Source organism: Indicator indicator, chromosome Z, assembly GCF_027791375.1.
Source record: "Indicator indicator isolate 239-I01 chromosome Z, UM_Iind_1.1, whole genome shotgun sequence".
Lineage (NCBI taxonomy): Eukaryota > Metazoa > Chordata > Aves > Piciformes > Indicatoridae > Indicator > Indicator indicator.
Window position 1 is genome coordinate 21415179 of NC_072053.1, and position 12156 is coordinate 21427334.

General features: G+C 36.5%; 1 protein-coding gene across 1 annotated transcript in view; it reads left to right on the plus strand.

Annotated features, from left to right (window-relative positions):
* WDR70 (WD repeat domain 70) overlaps nt 1-12156 on the plus strand; it is a 133250-nt gene that overhangs the window by 83689 nt on the left and 37405 nt on the right. The window contains exon 11 of the mRNA XM_054397660.1: nt 8495-8594. Coding sequence (XP_054253635.1) covers nt 8495-8594 — 100 coding nt within the window. The remainder of the gene's footprint in view (nt 1-8494; nt 8595-12156) is intronic.

Genomic DNA, 12156 nt, shown 5'->3' on the forward strand with positions numbered 1-12156 from the left:
GGGGTCGGAGTGGCTGGAGAGCAGCCAGGTGGAAAGGGACCTGGGGGTGCTGGGTGACAGCAGCTGAACATGAGCCAGCAGTGTGCCCAGGTGGCCAAGAGAGCCAATGGCATCCTGGCCTGCATCAGGAATAGTGTGGCCAGCAGGAGCAGGGAGGTCATTGTACCCCTGTACACAGCACTGGTTAGGCCATACCTTGAGTACTGTGTCCAGTTCTGGTCCCCTCAATTTAGGAAAGATGTTGAATTGCTGGAGCATGTCCAGAGAAGGGCAAGGAGGCTGGGGAGAGGCCTTGAGCACAAGCCCTATGAGGAGAGGCTGAGGGAGCTGGGACTGTTTAGCCTGGAGAAGAGGAGGCTCAGGGGTGACCTCATTGCTCTCTACAACTACCTGAAGGGAGGTTGTAGCCAGGAGGGGGTTGGTCTCTTCTCCCAGGCAACCAGCACCAGAACAAGAGGACACAGTCTCAAGCTGTGCAAGGGGAGGTTTAGGCTGGAGGTGAGGAGAAAGTTCTTCACAGAGAGAGTGGTTGGCCATTGGAATGTGCTGCCCAGGGAGGTGGTGGAGTCACCATCCCTGGAGGTGTTCAAGGGGGGATTGGACGTGGCACTTGGTGCCATGGTTTAGATAGTCATGAGGTGTAGGGTGATAGGTTGGACTCGATGATCCTTGAGGTCTCTTCCAACCCTCTTGATTCTATGATTCTATATTGTGTAGTATTTTACCTGGAAAACCATTAAATTTCTTATCTGCAGCTTTGGGTTTAGAGATTCTGAAGCTAAGTGGAAATTTCTTTTCTCTGTGGAACACTGTGTTCAATTAGTAGAAACTATTTGCAGAAAACATACTTTGATAATTTTTTTCCACTGCCTATTTTTTTTTGGCATACAAATGTATAGGGTTTTGAAATTCTTTGTGCATTTAGCTACTTAATTGCATAAAATTACTGTGAGGGGAAAAAAAAAGCAGGCTTGAAGTAATCATGAAACTGAGATAGGAAGATTGCTTAAAGAGAAAATGAAGTTTGCTTTAGTTAACTTTTTTTTTTTTAACCAAACATAACTCTGTGACCTAGTCCTGAAGAATCTGAACTCATCAGGTAAAATTCTGAGCTAAAGGTAGCTGAAATTGAGAACGTTAGGCAACTCTGCTTTTCAGACAATAGCAAACATATATTTGGTTATTAAACTTTGTGTATCCCCTATCCCTACCATCCGTAAGTGCCCATCTCGCCTGTAACAGAAGAAAAACAGTTTCCTTTAACTTCTAAAGAACTTCTCTCAATGTCATACTTTGCTGAAGTATGATGGTGTTTTTTGTTTTCTAGAGGTTTTTAGAATTTCCAGTATGTATGGTCCTTGAAAATTAGTGTTACATATATTGAGCTAATAATCACAGTCACCTTACGCAACATTATTCATAACCACTGAGGCTTTGAGTTAAGGGTGGTCATTTTTTGACTGAAGTACTTCATGTGGCAAAATATAATGTACCCTTTTAACTGAGGCATTCTTCCTTCATTTCCTTTCCACTCAAAAAAATAAAATCAATAAATAAAATCAAACCCATGTTTTCTTTTATTATTTTAATTAATAAGGAGAGAAAATACAGCATAGCAGTTTGCAGTACATTTTTATAGAAAAAAGTAGTGTAGAAGAAACAATAGCTTACAATAGCTTAGTCAAAGTAACTGTACACTTGTTAGAGAAATACATCCATCTTGTTGGAATATGTATATATATATATATATATTTTAGCTAAATTTTTTTTCAACAAGTCAGTTCGTTTATTATACAGCCATATTTGATAATACACCTTTTTGGCTCCAGTGTTACCAAATATACTAGGTTACAGTGTTACCAGAAATACTAGGTTTTTGTGAATTTCTGTATTTCCATATATTCATACTGTACCTCCCTAAGGTCACTAATATGTGTCTCAGGCTTCTGTTTATATTTTTGCTTGTTTAATGCTAATAGGCAAATGTCTGATGTGCGAGTTTGAAGAAATTTAGACTTTCAGTGAGGTTCTAGATTATTTCAGTGAAACAGAATAGCATGGAATTAGATAAGCTATGAAAAGATATAAAGGCACATTTCTTTTACATCCTTGTATGTTTTTCTCATGCGGTGTAAAAAAATCCTCAAAAGAAGCCAACTGAATAGTTTCCAAAAGCTATTTTTATTAGTAATATTTATTGGGTTTGTGGCCAAGATAGATGAGTTTCTCAAATGCATAGTTTGACAGTGCAGCCAAACATTCAGCTGGAATTCCATTTTCAAACCATCAGACAAATATTTAGCAATGCTGTTGAGAAGCCATCTTTCTAAAATGGTTTCTTAAAGTCTTTCTTGATTAATAAACTTAAGAAGAAACTGTTTCTGTGGTCAGCAATGTTCTTTGAAATTCAGTGCTCTAAATGGTGAAGAAAACATGGGCTTATAAGAAGGACTTTCTCATCACTCTACAGTGGCATCTCTAAAGCAAGTCAGCCTGGTTATGTTCTCGTATTGTCTAGAACCACATACAGCCAAATATATGGGATGCCTTGCCTCCTTTTCTTCAGTACAAGTATTAGAGAAATTTTTTTTTCAAAACAAATCAACTTCGGGGTTTTTTTAATTAGTTGCAATTAACATAATGCTAAATCATTTTTCGCCTCAACTGACTGCATGGCTGTGTGGCTTCTCTTCTAAGAATGCTCTTTGCCCTAACAGCCCAACTTTTCACACTTTTGTTTTTACTTTTGTTCATACTTCCATGATAGAATGCATGATTCATTGCAAACTTTGAAAGTAGTTACAGAGCTGTTATCTTTTCTATTTATTCTCTTTTTTTCATCCCAATTTGGTATGTTGCTCAGGGTTAAAAATGCAGAAAAATAAAAAAACAAAACAAAAATCCCCCAAACCAAACAACCAACCAAAAAATTGCCAAGTCTCTTATTTGTTCAGTAATTGTAAATAACTAGGAAAACTCTATGAAATGACTGCAAATGTTGATTGGAGTGTATTGAGTCACTCCTGGATGTGAGAGAGAAAGAAATCTCAAGGAGTTGCCTCTTTTAGCATATCATCCCTCCACCCTGAAAAAGCAGATGAGAGTATAATGGACACACAGGACAGTTAAACGCAATCGCTAGTTAAATGTCCTTTTTATTGCAAATAAAGTTACTGTATTCACATAATTGATGTGGAGGCTTGCTAATGATACATGTGGATGTCACTGAGAAGATCCCGGGAAAGAGCAAATCATGTAATAGTGCAAAATCATGTAAACACTGAAAACTCAGATTTCACAAGTTGATCTTGTTTTTGCATCAGTATGGTCATTACTGAAACAGCATCCATTTCCACACTACAGGAAGTGGTATTGAAGAGCTGTCACATAAATTGAAAGCCTGGGGATCATGTTTACAGAAACTTAAGAGAAGCATCTGATACAGTCTGTAACTGCCTACTCAGGGAAAAAAAAAATTAGAAATTCCTGAGTTCGGCTGGCATATGTAGACCTGATAATTGGAAGTGATAACTAAACCAAGAATGTACAGTTAGGTTTCTTTTCTAGGAGCTAAGCAAATATGCTTCCTTTAGTAGAGCTGACCAAAGTGGGGATAGAGAAATAGCTGTTTAGAAAGTGTTAGCTCATGCCCTGGGAACCTGTGTGTCTTTTCATCTCTGTGATTGCTGGCTGTCTCTGATGGAATCACTTTCAAGAGTAACCCTGTGCAGCTTTGCTCCTTTGTAACCGAAAAGGTTTATGGTTGGTTGGTTTGTTTGTTTTCTTCTTGCAGATTTATAGCTCATGCCTTTGCCACCTTGAGGCTGGCCTGTGATAATGTGTTATCGTGGAAAGCTTTTATGTTTATTAAAAATTACCTTTTTTTGCAGTTCAATATTGTCAGTGTCAGCTAGTTTATTTGGATCAAAGTATCTTAGTCAGGTAAAACCATCCATTTAAGTCTCAAGCAGCCATACATGGCTTGGGACTTGCTTGTCTGGCATCTTAGTCCAACTAGTCCTGCCCTTCTGTCTCATGCTTAAAACTAGCATAAATCCCAATTTCCAGCTCTAAGGAGTGTTAGAAACATTCCTTGACGTGAAGGAGGAAGAACAGCTCGTAAGCAAACACGGGAGGCATCTCTAGAGATGAGTTTCCCTGTTGGCCTTCCTTGTCCTGGGGCAAACTGGAGTAGATTGCACGTTGCTAATGACAAACTCAATATTTGGATAGAATTCCTTTTGCTGTAGTCACAATTGCAGTTGCATGGTTGACTGTGTTCACGCTAATCTATAAATGAGGGAGATTTTGTTGCATGTCTATAATACAGAGAAATATTCGTATGTTAACCTTTGTAGATCATGGATCTCAGTTTTCCCAAGGCCTTCCTTAATTTACTGTCTCTGCTTTAAAAAAAAAAATCTTGACGATATTAGGAACAAGTAGACTAATAGCGGGGACATTCATTATTTCATTAGGAGGAAGAAGGGCAGAGGAAGGGAAAGCATTATAGTCTTGGGAATGTGTTAGCTTACTGTGAAATTTTGTATCCTAGAAACAATGTGCAAAATTAAAAAAAATAGTTAAGTGTATTGTTGTTTTTCTCATGGACATGGCTTGGATTTCTGAGGTGAACAGACTGAATAGGTCTATCTTACGCTTTTTTGTAGAACATGTTTTATTTAGGTTTCTGAGTGAGAGTAGTTGTATGGCATAGAACTCTAATCATGCAGCTCTGTTGTAGATCATTCATTTGTGATAAACACTTCATGTGGCCACAGTCACCTTCGCTTCCCATATTGGTCCTCATCAGTCTACCCAGATTTTAGTACAAAGAATGTTTAGTTACTGGTATCCTTGTTTGTTTTCCCCTTGTTTGCAGTCCATTCTCTGGCTTCCTTCTTTCTTGGCATTCTCATCCTCTCTGAGAACTGAGATGATATTGTAAACCCTGACATTTACCTGTGTTCTTTTTTTTTTTTTTTTAAATGCTTGAAACTGTGTCCTTTCTCACATGTGCTTTATGCTTTCTGCCTGTCATTTCATGTTGCACACAAGTCGAGTCAGCTGTAATTGCTTATCAAAAATATATGTGCCAATACAAAACTAGAAAGAAAGTGTTTATGTTGCCAGAGTTATTTGCAAAAAAGCCTTCAAGCAAGTTGCAGAAGATAAATTGTGTTACTGCTGAATTGCTGAAATAACTAAAACTTAAAAAAAAAAAGACTAATAAACTTAGCAAATTTTGTAAGGCCCCTGGCTCCCTAATAGCAGACAGCCTTTGCACAAAAGGAGAGCGGGCAGTGACAGAGAAATTATCTTTACATCTCTAATTATCTTGGCATCTTTATCTAGTCTTTCAGTGCTCTCATCTTCCCTTCTGAATTGCATGCATTAGTTCTGTTGTTTCATGTCTTTCCAGCAAGAAACATTCTGATAACAGATTTTTTTTTTTTTGCTAATGATTTGTTAGCAAGATTAGACATCTGTTAAAAAAGTTAAGAGGCCAGAAGGTCAAACACATTATTTTCTTTGAAAACTGCAATGAACGTTTGCCAGTATATGTAAAACCTTCTTGTTCAACCTTTTATCATTTTAGAGCAACCTTCAGTCATTTTAGAATATTTGATTTAGTACTACAATTCAGGGTTATATTCCACTGCAGAATAATATATGGAGGGCAGGCTTGCAGAGCTCAAAGTTAGGAAAACAATCTTTTTACTGGTAAACTGAGCAAATTTTGTTTTAAATACAAACTATCTTTGATGCAGTCTTATTGTCCCTTTTCAGACAACTCTTCTACATCAAATCCTAATGCATCAAAGCTGGATAGAACTGGGCGAAATTTGTTCTGTTTACATTTGTGGCTAAGGGCTAAATCACATCTGATTATTGGTTTATCTGTATATTGCGATTTTTCCTTTTTGATGGGACAGCTGAGCAAGTGTGAAAACTGGTTGAAGTCATGTATTTAACTGAGAAGGCTCAATAATGGGTGACATTTTTAAGGTGAGCTGTTTAATTCCTAAAACATATGGTTTGAGTTTCATTAATGGATTGTAAATTCATGCTAAATAAAATCAGTATCTTTACCATAGAAAAATAACAAAATTCCTGAAACATGTTATTTTCTTTCTTAGTGTGTTTACACCTGTCTTTCTGTGTTTCTATCTACATATATACATATGTATATATATGTGTATATACATGTATATGTAGATAGATATCTATCTATCTATCCATTTGAGAATTTTACTAATAAAAACTAAAAGGCATTTATTGGACCCCAGATCTTCTCCTTTATTTTACTTTGTGTCCAAAACATAACAAAAAGAAATTTCAGATTGCTTGAGAATGAAAGGAAAGAAAAAATTCCACCCACCAGCAAAATGAAAAACCCTGCATTTTTAATACACGTGTGTCAGAGTGACATTGCCAGGAAGGGATGAGTGTGTTGATGTGATGGTTTTAAGACTGTCTTTTTAATTTTTCTTCACAAAGTTCAAGCAGAGAAAATGAAAGAATGTAAACAAATCACTATTGGGTGTAAGAAAGTAAAATAATGATTATTCTAAACACTTCCATTGGAGAGATAGAAATGTTTAAGAATCTCTACTCAAAACAAGATTGGGGAGTTGAGCAGTCTCGGATCTCAGCTTGCTTGGCTTCAGCTTGCTTGGCTTCTTCTCCTTTTCTGGCTGAAGGTAACACACTGACCTTGACAAGCTAAGTCTAACAGCTTCTCTGCTTCTTGACTCTCTGCCTTCTGCCAGGGGAGTCTGGGGGGATTCCTTCTGGCTGAGGGGGGAGGCCCCTTGGGGAAGACCCCTTGGGGGGAGCAAAGGGGGCTTTGTTGTCCTTTTTCTGTTGATTGTACATATTTGTAAATGTTGTGAATAGTGTATATTTGTACATGTTCATTGCATTTCATAATAGATTGTGGTTTTGCTTGTAAATACAGCTTTTATTTGCTTCCAGACTGAGCTAGCCTGGTTATTGTCAGCTGGGAGGGGATTTCAGCTCTCACACTGATACAGTTCAGTAGACAAATGTTCTGTAGCCACAAATGAAGTTTTTTCCAATTTATTTAAAATAGCTAAATACCATATTGTGATCTTTCATTCATTTTTTAGGTGTGGTTATTAACTATTTATGGTGATGTTGCAAGTGTCCATGATATCTCTTAGACAGAAAATACATTTTAATTGCTTGTTAAACAAGTATTATAGAAAATTAATTTTCTGCTGGAAAATTCAAGATTTATCTTTTTTTTTCGTTACCAGAAACTTCGAAAATACCATGGCATTCGATGCATAAAATATATCTTAGTATTTATAAACACCCTTACCAGAGACATGCAGTTGTCCTGTTCTTCAGTATATGATTCTAGATCTGACTTACTGTATGCTATTTAAACCTTTCTCTGAAAATAGATGGTTCTCTGTGTGTTTTTCTGCTTTTCTCATTACTATGGTAAATAAAGGACTTCAAGGTCACTGATTTGTCATCTTCTGCTCTGTAAGAGTAAGGACCCGTTTTAGTCCTTGTTTTATAGATGGGAAGCTGAGATGCACTGCATATGCAGTATTTAATTCCTGAATTTTTTTTTAGAATGAAATTAATTTGTTTTATATTAGGATCAGAGGACAAATGAGAAGTGTGTTTTCCTAGGTGTTGAAAAAGGAGTCAAACTGTCTCAAATTCCACTGTTTCTGTATTTTCCCTTTTCTTCCATTTTTCCCTTCTTATGTATGAAATTCATCTTTGTATCTCAGCTGAGGTCTTTGTTTTTGATTGGATATTAGGAAAGCCTGATTATACAAAAATGCTAAGAGATATTCTTCCTTTTTTAACAGAATTTTATTGCAGCTAAGAGACAAGGGCAGAGCGTTAACATGAAACTAATTTCTAACTATCTCTAGGATTATTGGTGAAATAGAAATAATTAAAAATAAACATACACCATTCCTAAACTTGAATTTTATTGCAGCTAAGTGGTTCACAAACCTTAGAATATCTGAGCTTTGTTCTGTTATATAAACTGTGAGTTTTGGCAGGGATTAAAGTAAGTTCTTCCAATCCTTCTTTTAAGTCCTTTTTTTTAACCTATAAGCCTGCTTTAGGGCAGTGTTGAGAACTGTCTTAAAGTATATTTTTATCTTAACCAGGCATAACTATCCTCATACAACGCTCATGGGAATTTTCCAAGAGCACTGAAGCTTTGTAAAGGCGTGTATATAATTATGTGATGTATAGTTAAACCTAGAAAACAGTAAAAGTTTGCATTCTAGCTCTTACTGTGAAAGCTTATTCTGAAACATATATGATATTTTTAAAATACTGTAAAAATACTTAGTTTCTCTACCTGCTAAAAATGATAATTTTTTTGTTTAAATGTAGGAATAATAGAAGAGTACACAGAATGTGATAAAGAAACGTTTGTTCCATCTTCAAATATGCCATTTTTCTAATTTTTTATTTGTTTGACAAACAGGTACATACAAAGTTCCACTGCAGGCAAGCCCATGCTCCAGGCACTGACACTTCATGCTTGACATTTTCTTATGATGGTACTGCCCTTGCCAGCCGAGGAGGTAGGACACTAGAAGAACCCTTTGATGTATAGAATGTAAAATAATTTTAATTTTACTAAGTTAAGTGGTTTGGTGCTATAATTGTTAAGTGTAATTGTTTATGAGGGAGTTAAGATAGTGAGATTAGATACCAGTAATTTAAACCTGAAGCAATTTTTTGTGTAATGTCCTTTTCTGTTCTAATTGGAATTTTTATCTTATTTATATTACATCAAGAGGTGATGACTGGAAGTAAGTGACCAAGATGTGTTTGAATGGGAAAAAAACCTTGAAATGTCTACAGGACAGGAAAAAAAATCTTGTTTTTTAAACTCTACATAAAAATTCTATTAAAAAGTCTTAGATACTTGAACTCTTGAGAAGGCAAAGATGTGTTAGAAGACTCCAGTATTAAATGTATTGGATAGGATGGTGTCTGCCTAACACAGCTTATCATACAGGAATTTGTCTAACCAGAAGTTTTCAGGCAGGTGTAAGCATAAAATCTGAGCTGTCTGGATGGAAACCAGCTGTAACCAGAAGCAATGTGTATGCATTAGCCTGGCCCCGAGGCCAAATTGACAGGCCTAGGGAGAGGGGGTATGTTAATGTCAGCTAACTTTGTGTCTAACATATGTACAGGACATCTGGTCAGTTTGGGACATGGACAGTGAGATTACGTATACAAAACACCAGGGTAGAGGTATTCATAGGGCCAAAACTCTGAAGCAGGGGATGTACTTTCAAGCCAAGTGTTTGAGTTTGTAATTGCCCTGTGTGCTCCGCCTCCCAGTTCCTGATAAGTAAAATGGCATTGGTGGCTCTTACAATAATGCTCAGTTGCTACTGGATGCTACCTGTGATCTCACATCTTTCAGAGTAAGGTGATGGTAGTCTTGTCCTCAACATCACTAGGCTTTCTATAGCATGGTAATGGCACTTGGATTATTTCATAATTGCCTAAGTTACTATGTGAGAACCTGGGCTAAGTAAGTGAAGTGCTGCATCTGTCTACCGGTGGTGCTGCCCCTGAAAAATTCACAAAGACATACTTGATAAGAATTAAACAGAAACCCCAATGTGTTTTAAATGTCAGCAGCAAAGAAGTTAATGCTTATGTGAGGAATATTCACCAGTGCTGTCTTTAAACTCCATTTGTGTAAATTTTTCTAATGATTTGCATTTATGAATGTAGGTTGCCAAAATGACCTCTGTATACTTTCATTGCATGTAGCACCTTTGGTTGCCTGCTCTTCCTCTTCTATCTTCAGATTTTGTGTCATGATAAACAGACTTTCACTTCTTCTCTAAGCTGTACCATACTCTAAGCTGTATGAAATGTTGAGTGATTTGGGAATGTAAGAGTGTGTGGAAATTTGGCCCCTTTGTATGGATAAAAGTGCTACCCTTGTCTAGTGTATTTTAAAAAAAAGGAAGAAAAAAAGTTCTGTATGCTATGCTAGAGAATAAGGAAGGTTTCATACCTTAGTTTGACTTACTTGGTTAGTGCTTTAATAGGAGTATTGCTTTGGATCTGTACCAATAAAAGCAGATGTGAATCCAGCATTCATAGATTAACACACCTGCCAAGTGCTGAGGATCAAAGAGAGAAGATAGTTGTTTGGGGCATGGGGATTTTCATTGAAAGCCTGATTGACTCCTACATCTGATGTAGATTCTGTGTTGGATATGAGAGAGATGAAGCAGGGCTCAGCTGCAAGCACAAGGGAAAATGAAAAGCTGAGGAGCTGTTTGTGAGAGTTCCCAGTCTTGCTTTTGTTGGGTATTAAGTAATGACTTGACAGAAACTTAAGAAAGTGATATAGTTGCACACTTATAAACAGTGAAAGTAATTTTTTTTCCCAAATACAGTGAAAATAGTATTTGGGGAACATTTCCTTTTCTTAGGAGAGAAGAGGTAAGCATTAGGGTTAAACTTGGGTTCCTACTGTAAACAAATTTTTGTAATCTTTTTTTGACTCCTGGTACATGAAGAATTTATGGAGTATAGTTTTTGTCATAATATGAAGTAGTTACTTCATTAATTCCATGAAACTCCTGATAGCTACTGGTATGATGGTTCATTTATTTTTGTGGTTTGAACAGTGTGGAGACTCACTGCCATCTTAATCAGTAGTTAAACCCACAGGAAAATATTCACATCTGAGCCTATCAGGTAGCTTATGCAGATAACATGCTTTCTTCTGAGCTCAAAAATTACTATTTTGTGTTTCATTTTGTTGTATCTGTTTTGGTTTCTATTTTGAACTATATTTCTCTTTTTGCAATATTCTTGAGGAAAAACAAAACATATAATTTTGGAGTAGGAACACCTTCAGTATAGTTTCCTGTTATATATGGATTATATATAAATAAGGATTATGCAGCAGTATATATAATAACTTCATATTTTGTGTAGAGAATAATAATATATTGCTCTTTGTGGTAGATACAAACATTAGAATTTTTAAAAACAAATGTTACATCAAGTAGTGTTTCTTAGGAGGTGAATGTGAATGCCAAAAATGCATTCATTAGCTTTCACAGGCATAGTCAACTATTTGTGATACACGGAGATGAAATTGCTTTCTCAAAGTCTTCCAGCATCCTTCACTTCCTTATATTTAGAGAAGATGATGCACCGAAATATTTGGCCAGGCTGGTGTAAATGCAGGTTGGTGAGAGCTGTTGCAAGTGTAAGTGCAGAATCCTCAATTTGTGACTTTCTGCCCAAGGCCAGTAGCACCATCAGACCTGTGGTGCCTTCAAAGGTTATTCTTGAGCTGTTGCAGCTCCTCTTGTGGAACTGTTGCAGAACACAGAAGTATGTGCCTGTCCTCACATATGTAGTATACATATGTAGTATACATATGTGACCATAGTGTAAACGTATTTTCCTGCTCCCTCCTGGTAAGCCTTATTATGCTATGCATTTACAAGCTGTATTTTCTTTTTTAAGTTCTCATTCTCTATGTTTCTTTGCTTTCCCCAGTGATCTTTGTGAATTTCTGTCCTTGAGCTTTGCTTGTAGCACAGAACTCTCTTTAAAATAGGAGTTTCATGAAGGGCTTTATGAGTTTCTGGCAGCGTTTTTTGCTTCTTTTGGGCTCATTTGCACCCATATACTTGTCTCCCTGGTCCATGTCTTCTTGACAGAAATAAAATTGGATTAAATCTGCACTGACCCTATATTGACAGAAAGCCATTTGCAAAATGCCAATCCTGCCTCACTGAAGATGATTTTTTTCTAGGTTCCAGTTGTTACCTCTTGATTAAATCCAGTGCTCAATACAATTGTCATAATGGTGTCTGATGTGGTCCTATCAAACTACAACCTTTTTATTGGGATCCTTCTTATTAAAATGGCAAATAACTGAGTCTGAAGTGCTTCTTAAAATGCTGTAAAAACTTTAAATAATCCTTCCAGGTTTGGAGAAGTCTGCTATCTAGAAAAATACTGAATGATACAAGTGGATTATTTTGAATTCCTCATGGTGAACTGCAAACTTCTGTTTACATGGTTTTGTTTAAGGGTGTCTATGTTTGTCCATGTATGAAGTAATTGAATGAAGTATCGTTATGG